The sequence below is a fragment of the Marmota marmota genome, unplaced genomic scaffold (assembly GCF_001458135.2).
Source record: "Marmota marmota marmota unplaced genomic scaffold, marMar, whole genome shotgun sequence".
In the NCBI taxonomy this organism is placed as follows: Eukaryota; Metazoa; Chordata; class Mammalia; order Rodentia; family Sciuridae; genus Marmota; species Marmota marmota.
The window spans coordinates 2,087,176-2,105,890 of record NW_026000081.1 but is presented as its reverse complement, the minus strand read 5'-3'; the positions used below and the strand labels follow the sequence as shown (position 1 = coordinate 2,105,890).

At 43.6% G+C, this 18,715-nt stretch overlaps 1 protein-coding gene across 3 annotated transcripts in view; it reads right to left on the bottom strand.

Moving 5' to 3' along the window:
• Positions 1–7,994: 7,994 nt before the first annotated feature.
• Positions 7,995–18,715, bottom strand: part of Elapor1 (endosome-lysosome associated apoptosis and autophagy regulator 1) — an 84,695-nt gene continuing 73,974 nt past the window's right edge. The window contains exons 16-22 of one of the 3 annotated variants that reach the window (XM_048815103.1): positions 16,318–16,498; positions 15,910–16,006; positions 15,322–15,423; positions 13,083–13,209; positions 12,820–12,998; positions 12,034–12,199; positions 7,995–10,791 (exon numbers count right to left, since the gene is read on the bottom strand). In XM_048815103.1, coding sequence (XP_048671060.1) covers positions 10,753–10,791; positions 12,034–12,199; positions 12,820–12,998; positions 13,083–13,209; positions 15,322–15,423; positions 15,910–16,006; positions 16,318–16,498 — 891 coding nt within the window. In that variant the 3' untranslated portion in view covers positions 7,995–10,752. Of the gene's footprint in view, positions 10,795–12,033; positions 12,200–12,819; positions 12,999–13,082; positions 13,210–15,321; positions 15,424–15,909; positions 16,007–16,317; positions 16,499–18,715 lie in introns of all 3 variants that reach the window. The other 2 variants (XM_048815102.1, XM_015505121.2) reach the window with 2 other exon arrangements.

Genomic DNA, 18,715 nt, shown 5'->3' with positions numbered 1-18,715 from the left:
TGGTTCTTGTGGCTTCTTCTAGGCTCCTACCCTTTCTGTGAGGGCTGTGATGTTCTATGAAAGGGTGAATGCGTCACTTTCCTCCACGTGTTAAAGGGCATAGCGCAGGGTAGGCAGAAATTGTTCTTTGATCCCTGATTTGAAAGCCGGAACCTCTGCAGGCTCCGGTTTCCTTCCATGAGGTGTGTCCCTCACTGGACCTTTTCCTTGAACCTCTACTGTGCTCACTTTATTTTGATAAAAAGAGTATGGCTACATAATTTAACAGGTTTTCAGGGGCCTTCTAGGGGACGGACAGACGGATAAGGATGATTGGGAACATGGGATTAAGAGAATAATTCTATAAAATGGGTCCACTATGCTACCCCTGCTCCACATGCTTTGTTTTCCAAGAAGCTACTTACCTGCCGAGCCTAAGTGGACAGGGTATGTCAGTTTCTTCAGCAAACTACCTGTTAACTGCAGAAGAAATAATGCAGGCCCCAAATAATGTTGATAGGAGGAATCCAAGTTACTCCCAAGGGAGAGACTTTTGTGACCAGATCCTGAAACTGGGAGATGAGGATAGTTCTTCCTAACGATAAAATACATAAGAAAGTATGGTGGGCTGGGGATATAGCTCCCGGTTGCTAGAGTGGTGCCTCGCATGCACAAGGTCATGGATTCAATCCCCAGCACCATCACCACCACCACCCCCCCCCCCAAAAAAAATCAATTAGCCTATAATTGCAACGACTCAGGAAGCTGAGGCAGGAGGATCCCAGGTTGGAGGCCAGCCTCAGCAATTTAGTGAGGCACTAAGCAAGTTAGCTAGACTTTGTCTCAAAATAGAAAATAAAGAGGCTGGGGATGTGGCTCAGTGGTTGAGTCCCCTGTGTTTCTCCTTTGCTGCAAAGCAATAAGCCTTCTTTTTTCCTTTTTCTCAAAACTGTGTCCTTGTTATTTGATTGGAATGGGGAATAAGGACCAAGATTTTGGCAACAGTAGGATGGAGCCCTTAACCTCTGGGATCTAATGTGAATAGGTTTAGAATTGGTTTGAATTATGGAAAATCCATCTGGTGTCCACTGCCAAATTGCTTGGTGTGGAGAAAACCGCCACAAAATTGGTCAGAGAACTCTTCTGTATTGGGTATGTGAATAGGATAAAAAGTTTTTTCCTCTTATAGCATCCTATTCCCTGACAAATCTCTGCCAAATCAACCCTGCGATGTAGGATAGGGCTAAAGATAGTGATGGAACTGACAAGCGGAGAGCCTGAGGAAGTCTGATGAAGTTCCCCTGCTCTGTTCAGTTTGCTAGGGTGTTAGATTTAAAACCCGAGGAAGGACTGTGCACCTGGAAATGAAGCTTTGTGGTGAGAACAGTTCTCCATTTCTTTATATGTTCCCCATTCCATAGACTTATGTCCCTGTATTCTCTCCAACACCTTATATTAGTTTTAGTTTCTTCCCCTTATCCTCTTCCTCTTTTTTTTTTTTTTTTTGACTGGAGATTGGACCCCGGGGCACTTTACTCTGAGCCACATTCCCAGCCCTTAATTTTATTTTTTATTTTGAGACAGGGTTCTTGCTAAATTGCTTAGGGCTTAGCTAAATCACTGAGGCAGACCTTGAATTTGCTATCCTCTTACCTCAGCCTTCAGAATCACTGGAATTTACAGGCGTGTGCCTCTGCCCTGGTTTATTATCCAGCTTTCTAAACTTTGCTTGTCTAATGGGTGTGAAGTGATTGCTCATTGTTTTAATTTGCATTTCCCTGACAATGAGTTTGCACACCTTTTCAACAGTTGGTAGCTGGTTGAATTTCCTTATTTGCAAGTTGTTCATTTATATCCTTTGCCCATTTCTTTTTTTCCTATTGATAGTCTTCCTTTTTGTTACTATTGACTTACAAAGGTACATAATATATTCTATTAGTCTTTAATTGGTTTTAGCACACATTTTCCCTCTCAGTTTATCTTAACTTGGTGTGCTTTTTTAAAATTTGATATAATCAAATTTCTTATTGCAATTTTACTTTGTGCTTTTAGGGTTTTATTTAATACTTTTCCACTTTAAAGTCACAAAGATATTTTTCTATATTTTTCTTCTACCAAGTTTCTAGCTCTTTCTGGTAGGTCTTCAATCCATTTTGAGTTTATCTCTGTAAGTAATGTCAGTAATGTTCCAGGCTGTAGCCATCTTTGGTGTAGGCATCCATTCAGCCTTATCAGTTTAGATGGGAGACTGGCAAAAATCCCCAAATTTCAGTTTTTTTATTAAATAATTTAATCCACACAAAAAAATGCACATATCCTATGAAAGGAAAATGACCACAACACTTGGGGCAACCGAGAGATCTTTATTGCAGCAGTGCAAAAGAGGAGAAAGAGAGAGAGACAGAGACAGAGAGAAGAAAGAGAGAGCAAAAGCAAGAGAGGGAGACAGAGCAAGAGCAAGGGTCCCGGCAGGAGGGTTTTTTTTTTTTTTATTTTAATGAGTATTTTTTTTTAATATTTATTTTTTAGGTGTAGATGGACACAACATAATGCCTTTATTTTTATGTGGTGCTGAAGATCGAACCGGGTCCCGCCTGTGCTAGGGGAGCGTTCTAACGCTGAGCCACAATCCCAGCTCAGGAGGGAGTTTTTATAGCCCAAATCTAATGGGGTCTCTGGGTCTGCAAGCTGCCTTGTTGGCATACAGTGATTGGATCACACAATAGTTGCTAAGGGTGTCATCTTCTGCCTTCAGGTAGATGGGGCAGGGGTCAGATGTGGGTTTCTGTTGTACCAGACCGGTAGGGGTCAAGTGTTCAGCCTTGAGTGGGGTTGAGTGTTCAGACTTGACACAAACAGGTGATAAAGGACCAGACAGAGGGGGGTTGGGGTGCGTGGGTTATCCTGCAGCTAACAGCCTGCCCTGCAGACAACTTAGTTCAGCCTGTCCTGCACCTAACATCCTATATTATCTGAGCCCCTGGGGCTGTTTTCTCTCACTTATCTGTCACAAACTCTCAATTCATTTTCCATCTTTCTAATCCTTCCTACACTGAAGCCCTTAGAACCTCCCTGCTCACTGGTAGCAGATGCCTTTGCCTCTTGTTTCACTGAAAATGTTGGGGTCATCCAGCAGAACTCCACTTTGTTTTACTTCAACACTTCTGTGACTCCTTATTTGTTATTTTGGAGGCACAGGTTCCCCTCCTCATTTACAAGACTGAGTCTCTCTGTTGACCTAATCCTTTTCCTTCCTTTTTATACTGTGCTCTATTGATTATTTCTCTCTCTCTCTCTCTCTCTCTCTCTCTCTCTCTCCCTCCCTCCCTCCCTCCCTCCCTCATGTCAAATCTCCACCTGCTTTGTATCTTTCTTTGCCTATAAACATTATTGATATTACTCCTAATATGAGAAAACCTTGCTTTTAAACTGCCACCCTGTATAGTAGATAATATAAAATAACTTAATATTTACACCAACCTTGTGTCTCTTCCTGTTCCATAGAGTATGGAAGGCTAAAAACTACATTTTCTAGCATACCTTGCAGCCAGAGTCCTGGATGTGATTTAGGTTCAGTTGGAGGTAACTACATGAGATTTATAAATGGAAATTAAAGATATCCAGAAAAATTTAAATAATAAATATTTAAAAATTAAATAAAACTAGTAGAAGGTAAGGGTGACAAGCTGCAGTCTCCGAGGAAAAAATTTAAGAAGACTCTCTTCAAAACATGAGATCTCTGAAACCCTCTGAGGGCAAATTCTGGGATGGTGTGCTGCCTGCTCTCAGGTTAGCAAAGGCATTAACTATCAAAGTGTACTGCCTACTATGGTTTGAAAATAGTGGTGGATGTTCCCAAGGCTGCACTGGGCTCTGGCCTGGGGGAGGAGGGCCACAGGGCCAATCTTTTCTATGGGTCTCTCTCAACAACAACAACAACAAAAGAGCTGGGTGTGTTGGCACATGCCTATAATTCCAGAGGCTCAGGAGCTGAGGCAGGAGGATCTCAAATTCAAGGCCAGCCTTAGCAATTTATTGAGGCCCTAAACTACTTAGCAAGCACACCTGTAATCCCAGCGGCTCAGGAGGCTGAGACAGGAGGATCGAGAGTTTAAAGCCAGCCTCAGCAAAAGCGAGGCACTAAGAAACTCAGGGAGAACTTGTTTCTAAATAAAATACAAAAATAGGACTGGAGATTGTTGGGAAAAGTATAAACGGCAGCCATACCCCAGAGAAAAACCCCAACATGGCGCCTAAGGACTTCTTCTTCCTACCTTCTTCTTTTCTGTAGTGGCGCGAAAAGTTCCCGCCTGTGTGAACTCTCCCGCCAGCGCCAATTTCAAATCTCGCTGGTGGGGAACCTTAGCCCCAGTGAGAACTAATTCCTGGGCTCCGGAGCTGATATCTGAAAGAACTTGCCAATAAACGGGTTGCCTGCCATTTATCTAAGCCCTGCCATCTCCCCCTTAGTTCTATATAAGCACACAGCTTTTTGCAATAAAATTGGAATTCTCCCGGCGAAGTGTCTTTGCGTGGGGAATTCTTTCAGAGATGTGGCTCTGTGGATCGGCACCCCTGCGTTCAATCCCCAGTACCCCTCCAAAAAAATAAAAAGGTCTGTTGCTCAGTGGATAAGCACCCCTGGGTTCAATCCCTGGTACCAAAAAAAAAAAAATCTGGCTCTCCAATTTTGCTTGGGCATTTTCACCATTTGTCTTATTAAATTACAGACATCCCCTTATAAAATCCTCATGTTATTTGATAATATAACACAGTAATATAATATCATACTTCATTTATCATTGTTGAATCAGGAATTTTAGAGCTGAAGAAGAAATTTAGCTCTTTGTTAGCCTAATAATCCCCTATCTTTTTGTCACATTTCCCCTATGTTTTGAACACTTTGTGTCCAATGAACATAATTTTTAAAAATTTTTTTGAGACAAGTCTTCCTAAGTTGCCCAGGTTGGCTTTGAACTCCTGTACTCAAGGGATACTCTGGCCTCAGCTTCCGGAGCAGCTGGGATAACAATGGTGTGCTACTGCACTAGGCTAACGTGATTTTCAAAAATAATAGTAATTCATTTTCTTTATGTAATTAATCAAATATGACTGCTAACTAGAAATTCTGATCAGTAAAAAAATAACCAATGTCACTACACTAAGTCATTTCTGCCAGAAGCTAACACAGGAACAAATCGGCATAAAGCTATGGCTTTGTGTAGTGATGGTTTGAGGCCATACCACTTTTGGATGTGTCATTTCTGTTAGAACTTTATACCAAGAATAGCTCTTGGGTGCTGCCTGGAAAGACTCAGGAATTCAAGGACCCTCAACAGTGAGGTAGGTCAACTCCTTTATTTTCTATATAAGAAAACTGAGGTCTGGGAAAATTGAGGGGTAGACAAAACAAGTACACAGGTTAAGTGTGGACTTGCTTCCCTCCCCGTTTCTTTTCTCCTGGAATGTGTGGCCTTTTCTTATAGGGCAGGGGCTCTTGGGTATTTGCATTTTCATCCTTGTAGAATCTAGCACAATGCCTTACACATTAGGTGCGTGCTCACCAGGTGAAGGAGTTGCAGAGAGGAGGCTGACAGGATAGAAGCTAATAGCAGGTTCCAGGAACAGAATCCTGGATTAGGTAGTGCCTTAAGCATCCTGGGCAGTCTGGGGACAGACAGCCCAGGGGAATGAACACCTTCAGGGAGGAAACAAGAAAAGTCAGAGAGGGCAGCCAATCAAAACTGCTTCCCTCAGTTTTTACCAATTCAGAACTGGCTAATGTGGGAAGGTTCTCTGAGGCCTCGCTTCAGCTTCTCTTTGTGTTCCTTTCACTGTCTTGAAGTAAGATTTCTCAGTGTTTGACAAGCAAGTCCAATCCTGTCACTCCCCTGCTATAAGTCTTGGGCGGCAACCGGTTGCCCTCACAATGAAAGTCCAAACAGGCTCCCAAAGCCCTTCATGACCTGCCCCTACCAGCTTCTACTACAAGTTCTTTCTTTAACTCAGGACAAGTGCGCTTTCCAAGCCAAACTACCTGTGACTCCCTTTCCTTGCCCTGGAGCCTTTCTTTGAACAATCTTCTACCTGAACTCCCTTTCCTTCCTGTGTTCCTCCTAACTGGCTAATTCCTCCTTCCTCCTGGACTTACTCCGACACCCTCTTCCCCCCACCCCCAGAAGGGTTAGGCACTCTCTGGTTTCCCACAGTACACTAGTTTTTATTATGCTGTTTCTGGAGGAACTCCAGCCCTGGGTTGCCCACTCCTCTCTCTCTGAGTGACACCATACTGCTGTCCTTGAGCAACTCAGAAGAAATTTAAAGATAATAGCATGGGTGATTGAAAGCTGCCAGACCTGGGGTAGAGGGAAGTCTTGATCCAGCCTCTCCCTCAGATGGAATTGGGGTGAGGTGTCTCTCCTTTCCTACCACACTGTTTCCTATAGGCACTTGCATTTTATGTGGAATTATTGGCTTCGGAAAATAAGAAGAAATTAGTTTATGTTCCAAAATCTTCTTTAATAGTTCTTAAATTATCCATAAAGTTTTGTATTGTCACCCTATATCAGTTTCTCCATCTGTTCAATAGACATTGTTCCTCTGTGGTTCCCAATTTATTAAACACTTTAAGGTTTAGACCAAGTTGTGTCTTCTTGCCTGGATACTTCAGCAATGATTGGGAGATCTTTAAAATATTTGCACATACACCCTCATTTTAGGCTCAATTATGTCTGTGGCTTGATTGTTACACTGGGATGCTGTACAATATATTGTTGAATTTATGAAAATTAACAGCAGGACTCCCACGTGATTGTTTTTTCGCTATAGTATACCCAATGGGTGAGCCAGGGAAAGTCTCACAGTAAGGAGACCTCGAAGGCTGGGTGAGATCTGTCAGGTGAAAGGGAAGGAAGGCACAGAGGCACATAGCTTGTGCCCATGTGGGGAGTGTGGTTGGTGTATAAACAACAAGGCAAGGGGCAGGGTGGGCTATAGGGACTCTGTAGGGCACATACTAGAATTTCTATCTCTCTTGTAAGAGAAATGGTACCCACCTCTGGAATGTACAGAGAACTGAGTGAGGTAATGCCTTGAAAGCACTCCATCCAGACTTGACACATGCAGATGCCAAATTAATGCACTTCCTTTTCTACTTTCATTCTTAGAGTCTGGACTTTATCCTATAAGCAGGGGTGATATTCAAAATATTTAACCAGTAGTGCAACCCAGGTGCTACCTGGTGAAAATAGATGTGGGTCATAAACCATAAACTTGGAATACAGAAGGGCACCTACTAAGGATAAGTCCTGCCTGATAGCGATGAGGAACCACCAGAGATTCTTGCACTTTGCCATCAGATATATGTTAGAGAAAAGACTCTGGCCTCAGAGAAGAGAGTGGGGACTGGAGGAGGAGAGGCTTGTGTGGAGGCTAACCTAAGGAGTCTGATTTAGATCACCAGGTGTTTGGTGTCATTCAGACTTAAAAGTCTGTGAAGTCCCAAACTCATTTAGCCAGGAGGATACTTTTGGGGAGTCAAATGCCCTCAATTAGAATGAAGGAAGGTAGCAGCAGGACAATCCAGCTACTCTTAGAAATGGTAGGTCCTTGATATCCTCTAGGATTTTCCTCTCATTTAGTCTATAATAATCCATCTCCTACCCCAAAAGCTAATTTTATCTTTGTAGATATGTTATTATGTGGTTGGCTTTGTGCCACCTGAGAGAATCTGAACTGGGCTGGCAGGAAACTCACATGCTAAGTGTTTTACCTGTTATCCATTTTGCCCCTCATCCATTCTTAGTATTTAGATACATTTTATTATTGTGGAAACTGAGGCCTTACGTATTGACTGATTCCTAAACAGGTAGTAAGAGGCTTCTAAATTGGGTCTGTGGTGCTCTGAAGTCTGTGCTCATTTCTGTCTCCTTCTCCTCTTCTGTTTAGGCTTCAAGGACACTTACCACTTCCCCTTCAACCATCCAACCACCCCATCTATGTTCTAGAAAAACAACTCAAAAGGCATGTTTTTATTTCACAAAAAAAAAAAAAAATGTAACATGCATTACCCATCCCCTAACAAACTATAAATGCTTAGAATACAGAATAAAAAGGAAATCCAACCATTCCTGATGAGACAAAAATTTGATTTCACAAATCTGAAAAATCTGTTACAAAGTCTCTGCTGTATAAATATAGTCAGTCTTATCTTTAATGTAGAGTCAGACTAAAAAATTTTTTTTCTTTTGTTGGCATAAGAAATCCCCTGGTCCTTGGATACACCACAATCTTCATTGGTATTCCCAGCTAAATAAATACAGGTGATAGCTACAGGATGAAAGTTAGTTATGGGTGCCAGGACTCTAGGTGACCAAACAGGATCTAAATATTTTATCTCCTGAGCCACACACTCTCCCCCAATAGCTTGTGAAAACCACTCTGGGTCAAGGACTAAAGTCTTTCCCCCCATAACAGATCTACTATGTGTCTGTTCTGAAATGAATGTACAGGGCTGGGGTGTAACTCACTTGCCCCACATGTGAGAGGCCCTGGGTTCCATCCCAGCACTGCAGGAAAAAAAAATACATGCAATTCTATGAATATACAAAAAGCCACAGAATTGTATATTTTAAATGGGCAAATTATATGATATGTAGATTAAATCTCAATAAATCTGTATTTAAAATATCTGGAGTATCTATGTTGCCAGGGGATCAAAAGGTGACCCCTTCCAGTGGAAATCAGCCCAGTAATGGGAAGTAAAAAGGAGATCCTTAAAGTGCTATAAACTAAATGAGTGGAGTTTGAGGTTACTCTGAGGGCATCCGGTGTCAGTAGGCCACAATAAAGAAGTCAAAGGGGTGTACTTTTTTGCAGTCCTTACAGAACAGCTGGAGGACCAACTGTGGCCCCTGTTACAAGAGGCAGTTATTCAGTGGGGAGCAGAGATGCCCAGTTGCTGATGCTGAGGCTGCAGAAGACTGGAGTCTATGTGCATCCATGGGGGACTTCTAGTATGGCTTCAGGTTCTGAAAGCCTGACTCCCACAACAGGAGGGAGACTGTGGCTCTGCCCAATAAAAGCTAGATATATTGAGTCAAAGGGACTCCCTGCCACCACAGATGCTATCAATGGCCTAGCTCCACTTATCACAGACTCTCATTAGACTATTGTGGCTAATAAAATGAGCAAACAACTTAGTAGCACACAAACCACTCCATTCTAATACTATCTGTTCACCATATGACCACTGCAGAAAGGGCACAGGTACAAATCATGGGCAACTGGGGCTTGGGATGGTTGTGCAGGCCTGATTGTAAGGGAGGGAGAATTGCCAGAAGGAATGTTGTAGAAAGAAAAAGATAATTGAAAGTTTTGCTCTGGTTTTACCATTCAAGTTCATTGATTATAGTTGTGTAAAAGTGGGATCTGGGCAGAGTTCATCCACTCTATTAACTGGTCAAAGGGTGTGTTGCCAAAAGTCCTTTTAGCTTTTTATTGCATAAAAGAAATGAGAAGCATTCCAGTTTGGTGCACATCTTTTTTTAGACTCCCCTAGTCTTCCCTCCTTGAAGACCAGTCTGGTTCTATTGTGGGGGTTCTGATTCCCTTTCTGGCTAGCCTAGGAGTTACTGGATTTTGTGGCTGAGCAGATAAGTCAGAAGCACACATTATGGCCACCTCACGTCCATGCCATTGTGGGATGTAATCCCCGGGATGCCACATTAACACCTTGGCCTCCTATGTTCTTTTACCTGTCCTGGAATATGGTCCCAAGGATAGGGTGCCCAAGGATGAAACTGTCCTCACTGGCAATAGTTTGCTATGTCGATAAAAGCCAATAGAGGATAAGGCTAGACATAGGGGTTTGGGGCTTACCTGGTTCTCTTTAGTGTCATAAAGAGATGGTGGGATGTATGTGTGTGTGTGTGTGTGTGTGTATAAAGAAAAAAAGAAAAAAAGGAGGGAGGGCAGAGACTAGATCCACGAGGGCTCTGGGTATTTACTTGATAAACTTTTTTCCTTTGGCTTCTGTGAGAATATTTATTACTAAAGAAAATGAGGTACCTGGTTATAAAACAAAACAAAACAAAACCCTTCCTTACTGCCTCTCTTTGTGCTTCTCAAACCTCTTCTTATGCAGGCCTTACTCACCTTGGCCTAGGACTATCCATTACCCTCATCCTGAGCTGATTATTTAGGAAAAAATGGATTCAGGCTACCATGAAGATCATCCACCAGAGAACCTAGACACCCCCCCTACTCAGCCTCTCCCCTAAAGAGATCATGAGCTGAGGGCATATGATCAGGAAGACTCCCAGCTGTTTCTGCCCTTAAGAGGACAGAAGGAGTCATACTTAAGAAGAGGAGAAATCTTTTCACTCTAGAGTTACAAGAATGATGGGCAGATGAGGCTATGACAGCTTCCTTGGCTGTGCCGGTTTAGGAAACAAGATGCAAGCAAGGGAATAATATACAAACAAAGTGTGGGTATATTTGGCAGGTTTGAGGCAAGCAGAAAGGAAGGTTTGGGTACTCTATTAAAAAAAAAAAAAAAAAAACAACCAAAGATCTGAAATTCAAACTTCTTCTGATAAGGCCACAATGAAGAGATTTCCAGCAGTGGATATTGCAGGATGCTGGCACCCAAATTGCCTCAGGCTTGCTAGGTGATGTGCCAAAGTGAGGAGGCAGGTGAGGCAGGGTGACACCCCTCACAGGTCCATGTCTGGGCCTCCTGAGGATGTCTTCAATGGCACTGAGTCAAATCCGTCAGGAGTCCTCTGAAAGAGAGATGGTGACAGGAGCTGGCTGCTGCATAGGTTGGGGGCAAGTTTAGAGGACAAAGAAGAGAAATGGAAAATAAGCGACAGAAGGAACCCTTATGGAACTCCTGTTTTCGGTGATTTTGTGGAAATATAGAGATGAGATACCCCCTGTTTTTGCTCCAATCAGGCTCAGCGAATAAGAAAAACCTTTAAAATCCCCTGCTTTGCACTACCCACTCAGCCCTATATTGGGGATTGAACCCAGTGGGGCTCTACCACTGACTATATCCCCAGCCCTTTCCATTTTTTATTTTTGAGACAGGGTCTTGCCAAGTTGCCTGGGCTGGCCTTGAACTTGCGATCCTCTTGCCTCTGCTTCCCACCTTGCTGGAATTACATGGCTCCCCACTTTACATCTTTGCTGAATTCTAGTAGTCTCAGATTGACTCAAGGAATCTTGATGGAACTGTTCTCCCATTGGTTTAAAAAAAAAAAAAATCAAGGTCTAAGGAGACCAAGGGCGTCACTATGGCAGGTCAGCACAATGGGATCAGGATTCAGCAATCTAAACACTTGCCATCTTTCTTCACCATCCTGCCTGTCCTCTCCTCCCCATTACCACTCTCCCCGCCCACACATGTTTGGATGAACTGGTTCTGGGCAGTGTTCAGGTGTGCTTTCTCGCAGAGTGGGGCTGTAGTAGCACTCCCTGGAGGAGTTGCTTGGATGCTTTCTGCTGGCCCCACGCCCAGCGACAGTGGTGTCTGTATTGCATTTATGAGCTCCACACTCACTCACCCGCCCACATAGTGTCAACCCTCCCAGCTCAGAACTGCTGGGTGGTGAACACCTTAGACTTAGCTATGACTCAGCCCCTACAGGACTGGGCCCAGACACCTGGGGGACAGCACCCTCCACTGGTTAGAGGAGAGCCTCGCTTCTGTCAGAAGCTAGTTCTAGAGATGGACTCTTCTCCCCTCCAAAAAACATGGTTGGGGGATGATTCTTAAAATATGGATGGTTCAGTACTCCTTCTGGAAGTTAAAAGGCCCAAACAGTTCACCAACTGGAGTACATGTTGTGGGAGAAGGAGCCTGGTCAACAGTAGACTTGGGCACCAGGAAAAAGAGTACTGGTATCAAACACAGGAGGCAGGAGGCAGGGTTTTTGAGTGGGGAATAGAATGGTAAGGGGAGCTGGGAGCAGAGTAGTAGTCCCTGCAGGGTCAATAAGAGTGGCGTCTTCTCCAGCCCTTCAGGCTGGCCTTAGTGCACTGGTCCCCTACCTTGGAGGTAAACGATTTGATCTTCCCAAAGAGTGACTTCTTGCTGGTAAAGATAAGGTCATCTTCTACATCCTCGCCTTCCATGATGGCACAGCTGTCAGCTGCTGGCAGGTCACAGTCCTTGAGGGTAGTGTTCATCACCAGTTTGGAGTACTTGTATTCTAGCCTATGAAACGGGGGTTGGGGAGGCAAGATACCAGAATGTGTGAATAAGGGGGAAGAAAGGAGAGAGGCTTGGCTGTAAACAGTTACTCCCCATGACATGTAGATGGAAACATGGCAAAATAGTGTCAGGGCTGGGTGTACGGAAGGAGTCTTGGCTCATTAGTTCAGTGACCTTTTTTCTTTAAGGGTGGCTATTCTTTGGATCTCAAAGCTTAATGGGTATATTGAAGCCATGAAGTCATTATGTGTATTATTTTTAATAAAAACAAATTTAAGACTCTCTCTCTCTCTCTCTCTCTCTCTCGTGCTGGGGATCAAACCCAGGTTCTCTTGTAGGTTCGGCAACTGCTCTACCATTGAGCTAACACCCCCAGCCCAAGGGACACTCTTTGCTTTTTTTTTTTTTTTTTGAGAATCCTGCAGTCATTTATAGACTGCCAGATGGTACTGTCCCTATTTAGAAGTGAAGATAAGCAAGGAATACACTGGATAGGTGGCTTGATAATGTCTGGATAGAGTCACAGGGTCTATGGCCAACTTCAAAGAAAGCCCCAATTAACTTATGCTCTGCTCAGTGATCCGACCCTGCCCAGTCTCAAGCTCTAATACCCCATCACTTACTTTTGATTCTTTTTCCAAAAGTAGCAAGTTAAGACAGTCAGTAGGATGGCAGTACAAGTGCCTGCAGAGATGCCCACTTTCAGCCAGAAATCTATTGTTTTGCAGATGGTGACTCTCTGCTCAGGCAGGGAGATGCCACGGAAGCATAACTTTGGTTCTCGCCACATGTAAGTAGTCTTCTGTTGGGGAGAAAAGCAAGGCAAGGCCCTCAGATCCCACATTCCTTTCACTCCTGGGAAGTTCCCAGTCAGAGGGCAACCTACCTGGATCCCAGCGACACAGCTGCTGACGAAAGTGTGGTAGTCGGCAGCCGAGCACAGTGGACAAGCAGCCACACTCTCCCACAGGAAGTGGAAGTTACAGCCATCGCAGGTCCCATCAGAGCACATGCTAGCAAAGCAGAAAGGAGACCTGAGCTCTTGCTTGCTGCACTGGTGGCCTGTTCTGTCATTTGCCCAATTCTTATCCTCTCTGCCCAGACTGCCTCCAGAATCCTCCCCATTGTTTTTGTTGTTGTTGTTGTTGTTGTTTTGGTTTTTTGTTATAGATGGACACACTATCTTCATTTTGTTTGTTTATTTTTATATGGTGCTGAGGATCATACATGTGAGGCAAGTGCCCTCTACTGAGCCACAACCCCAGCCCCCTCCCCTGGTTCTTAACTCAGATTTTTTGTTTGTTTGTTTGTATGTTACAGAGATTGAACCCAGGGGTGCTTTACCACTGAGCTACATCCCCACCCCTTTTTATTTTTTATTTTGAGACGGGGTCTCATTAAGTTACTGAGGGCCTCACTAAGTTGCTAAGGATCAAACTTGTGATCTTCCTGCCTCAGCCTCCAGAGTCCTTGGGATTACAGGCATGCACCACCACACCCAACCTTAACTAAGGTTTTGATCTTCAATTTCCCTGATAATAAGAGGCCTCCCAGGCCTCCACTGGGCTCCCCATTCTCTGCCCATTCATGTTTCTGCTGACATCAGATATAATTTAACTTGTCTGAGCTCTAGCATGGTTGCCCCATCAATTTCTCCATGGCTCCTGTCTTCCCTATGAACAGGTGAAATTTTGCAATAGCCACTTTGATGCAGCTTCCTGGGGGCTGGGGGTCAGAGTTGGGGTGGAGTTTGGGAATGGATATCTGCTTTGTACTTTACAATGATGTCTACAATGGCAAGAACAGTGATTTCACACTCTAACACCATTGGTGGATCAAGCTGTCCTGCTTTGCTCTTCAGCTACATGATCAGTGATTTTGGAGCAACATTTCCCCACTGTGCTCCTCAAGACACCAATACCCACCCAAAACATTAGTTGGCAATATGTAGGGGAATAAAAGGAGGGAGTGGTATCCTGTGGTCATATTAGTTTGGAAGTTCATCATCCAGTGTATTCAGCTATTAAACTCAGAATTGTGTCTTTTGGTTGAGAGATTCCTAGGATTCCTAAACTTCTTATTTTTTATTTTTATAGTTGTAGATGGACACAATACTTTATTTTTTATTTATTTATCTTTATGTGCTTCTGAGGATTGAACCCAGGGCCTCACATGTGCTAGGCAAGCACTCTACTGTGGAGAGCCATTCTCACACGTGACTGGGCGACTCCCGGTTTGGGTCTGAGGCGTTCTGGCTGTGTGGGAACTTTCCCGGCCCTCTCCTGATGAGAGAACCCATCCGTGTGGGGGTGTTACTGACCACTGACCCCGGGGGCCCAATCACTGACCCTGACCTTGGAATGCGGCCCCCCCTCAACCTTCATTGGATGGAATTCTCCCCTGAATTTCTTGTTCCCCAATAAAAGGCTACTCCCTGGCGTGCTCTCTCTCTCTCTCTCTCTCTCCTGCTAGTCCTGAGTAATCCTTGCTGCCCTATGGGTGGTTCGAGGTTGGAACCAGAGAGGGGAGCCATCTCGGACCTGGTCATAGAAAAAGGTAACTGAGTCTGTGTGTTTTATTTCGATCTCTGCTAGCTAACTTTTATGCCAAGAACCTCATTAATGAAACCAATGCACAGGCCGCATGGTGGACTCTACAACTGAGCTAAACTTTTACTATTCTTAATCATGACCAGACTTTAAGAGAAGTCCTAAAGTCTCATTGCTTCAATTAATCCTCAACTCCCTGAGGGAACTCAGTATGTCCATTTTACAGATAAGGAAAAACAGGCCTAGAGATGATAAGAAATGTATTCATTTATGTTATATAACTAGTAAGTAGAGTTACTCATTCAAATCTAGTTCTCAAAGAGGTGTTAGCTGCTGTACTATATATGTAGCTGCCACCATAATGGTCTGGGAATGTGAGGGTAGTTTTGACTCTTCCTTCTGCCCCATTCTTGTGATTTAAAGATTGAGGAGTAGGGCCTATGCTTATGCCCCCCCAAAGTCCATTAATGGGTCTCAAACTATTTTCTCCTTTTTCAGTAGTCTCTGGCTCTTGAGATGGAATGAGTCCAAGGAAGGGAGGCTGTAGCCTTTGTTACATCCCTTTGTTGGGATTACCTTGGCAGTAACAGGCTTCCAGAGGAAGGTTTCGATGGATTGCATCTGATGCGGATAGTGGTTGATCTTCCAGAACTGCAAGACTGGGTGACATCATTGGACCTGCAGAGAAAGCCAGCCCCCATAGGGGAAAGAGTCACTCCACCGTGTTATTAGAGAGCCATTAAGTGAAATCAACAGGGAATGAGTCCCTGGCTGGGCAAGTCATGACTTGGGCTCAGGCCTAACACAAAGGGAGTGCATAGGCATTGGGCTATATATGGTGAAAAGGGGAACCAGGAGGATCTAGTCTATGTGGAAATGCACCAGCTAAGAGAGGGAAGGCTAGCAGTCACTGGGGCCTCCTTAGGCTAGAAGAGAAGTTTACTGTGAATCTTCCAGTATTTTTCCCTGCCTCTAGGGCAGATCCCCTAATAATACCCAAGAAGCTGGGACCAGAGAACAACCAGCCTTTATTCCATGACTATGCAGATCTGCTAGATCTCAGACAATTTCTGGTTTGATAAGTAGGAGGTAGCTAGAGGGATACAACAGGAATTGTGGACAACTCCTAGGTTCACTTGTATTAGTCTGGTCTTTCATCTTCACCTAAAAAAGAAGATCACATCCGGTATTCCTGAAGTTTCCGGGTGGAAAAGTTCAGCTGGGGAGGTGATTCCATCCATTGTCGTATCTGTTGACACTCCTGCCAGATTAGAGTTCCTAATTAGTTCTCACTAGTAGCATTAGCTAGCAAACACTTCACTTTCAATACCTGTCAACATCCAAATTTACTCCATTCTCATAGCATCCCCAAGCGGCTCATGAAAAAGTGACCTAAAGGTTTATCAGAGTTCCCAGTGGCACTTGGCACACAGGATGGAATAGAGAGGTCAGGAAGTTGGGCTCTTCGCATGGGGACATTTATCTTCTAGCTTGGCAACTTCAAACATGCATGCAATTGTGCGTGCACACACATACACACTCAAGGAAGCCTGGAGCAGCTGAATTACTCACCAACAAGTCGATCAGCAAGACTGACAGGCTGTGAGGACACCCCGGCCTTATAACCTGTCACCTCTGGAGGAATGATGACTGCTTGGCAGATGTAGGCTGTGATGGATTTGGAGAAACCTGACTCGCCCTCAGGAATTCGGAGGTCAGTGACATTGTCAGTGCACACAGACATTTTCTTACCCTGGTGTGTGGGATATAGGGAGTAAGATGGGAAAAAGATAATGGTCACAGAGAAATTCCCAAAAAAGAACAGGGAACAGTTTTTGACATCTAAAAGTTCAGGCTTCCAATGGTACGTTGCTGTGGATGATTCATCCCAGGTCTAATAACAAGATAGACTAAGAAGAAAGAAAAAAAAAAGCTAAAAATAGGGCCTTTGTGTCCCATTTTTTGAACTCTGGCCCAGGGGGTCCCCAGCTTTTTATTTCCTTGGAGTCACTATAGGGAGGAACTACCTGAGCAAGACAGGATGATTTGGAGTTCTAACCTACCAGCCCATTAATGAAGGGTCGGTCTTCCTTATCCATTTTCTAGACAGAAACCGAAATATATAACGGGTCCTGGGGAAAGCCAGAGAAATTTATTTGACTGTTTTTTCTGGTTCACATTCCTTCTAGCTCTCCTATGCTGCTGTGGTTTGTCTCATGTTTGTCTCAGAAGCACTTTCCAGAGTCTCCCAGGTATTAAATCAAACTCCACAACCAGCTCCCTTCCTACCTTGAGGCAGAGTATCTGAGGACAGTTAGTATCCCTTCCTTCGCCTCTCCCTTCTGCGCTGGTACTGGGAATCGAACCCATGGGCTCTCTACAACTGAGCTACATCCCCAGTCCTATTTATTGATTTATCAACAGGGTCTCACTAAGTTGACCAGGTTGGTCTCAAACTTGTAATCCTTCTGCCTCTGCCACCCAATTCCCTGAGATTACAGGTGTGTGCCACTGTGCCTGACACCCTGCTAGGCAGAACCCCTTCCATTTTTCCAAGAAAACATGTCCCAAGAGAAGGAAGTTTGCTTTACTTTCAGTCTTTAAGAACCTCATTCTGGGGCTGGGGTTGTAGCTCAGTGGAAGAGCACTTGTCTAGCATGTACAAGGTACTAGGTTCAATTCTTAGCACCACATATAAATAAATAAAAATAAAAGGTCCATCGGTGACTAAAACAAACAAACAAACGAACAAAAAACACCTCCCTCTGTAGAAATCTGAAAGAGGATAGGAGTTGAGATTCTGTTATTGGGATTTTAGAGGAAATAATTAATATTCTTCTGAGGATATTAAGTTTATGGAATATCAACAGATAACCTATTTGCTAATGTGAAATCATTTACTCAGTGTTTTAAATTAAGTGGACTAAATATTCAGAACATAACATTTTCAATGTTGTAAGTTTTATTACAAATAGAGCTAAATCTGGCATCTTTTGTTTTCTCAATTATAAGAAGTAGATGAAGGCTTTAAAACAGAAAGCAACCTTTACATTATAATAAAACAGAGTTACTTTTTCCTTGAAGTGAAGATCTATAGTGTCACTGTACATAGCATTTTTGAAAAGAACAAAGGAGTCAAGGAAGAAAAAAAGACATACTTCTTCAAATTCCCCACTCCCCCACCCCGTGGACTGAAACTTTTGCTACATGGGGTTTGCTTTCATCAGTCTCATTTGCTGAGTTTCTACTACCTGTTATTTCTGAGGCTTCACTTTAATTCTTCAAAGATTTCTAAAACCGGGACAGATACCCATCTCTAATCTTTCATAGATTCCTTTATTTTGACATGCCCTTTGCAGACACACACATGCTCTTCTGCATGGTGCACAGAAAGAGTATCAGCTGTGAGATGCAAAGGCCTCCCCACCACAGTCGCAGCCTCAGTGCCCTGGATGCTTTCTATTTTATGATATTGGAATGAGCTTTCTGAACTTCCCACTGCTAATCATGGCTTGTATGTAATTAGTCAAGGGCAGTAGTGGTGGGCTCTCCCTTTACATTTCTTTCTGACTTTGGATTTTGGATCCAAAATATTTGCAGCAGCATGAAATGACTGAAGGTCCCATTCTTTATTTATAAAAGCTTTCATGTTATTTTCTTTTGTACTGTCAGCAAAGATATATATAGATGAACTAGGGACAGTTTATTTTCCAGTCTCTAGAAAACAAGTGACAAATGCAATAATTAATGAAGATTTTTCTTTTTCTTTTTGATTCTGGGGATCAAAGACTGTTTTTTTTTCCTGATGATGCTGGGGATTGAATCCAGGGCTTTGAGTAAGCTGGCATGCACTCTACCATTAAGTCATATCCCCAGCCCCCTTTTCTCTTTCTTTTTTCCTTCTTTCTTTTCCTTCTCTCCCTGCCTTCCCCTCTCTCCTCCCCTCCCTTCCTCTCTCTCCTTCCTTCCC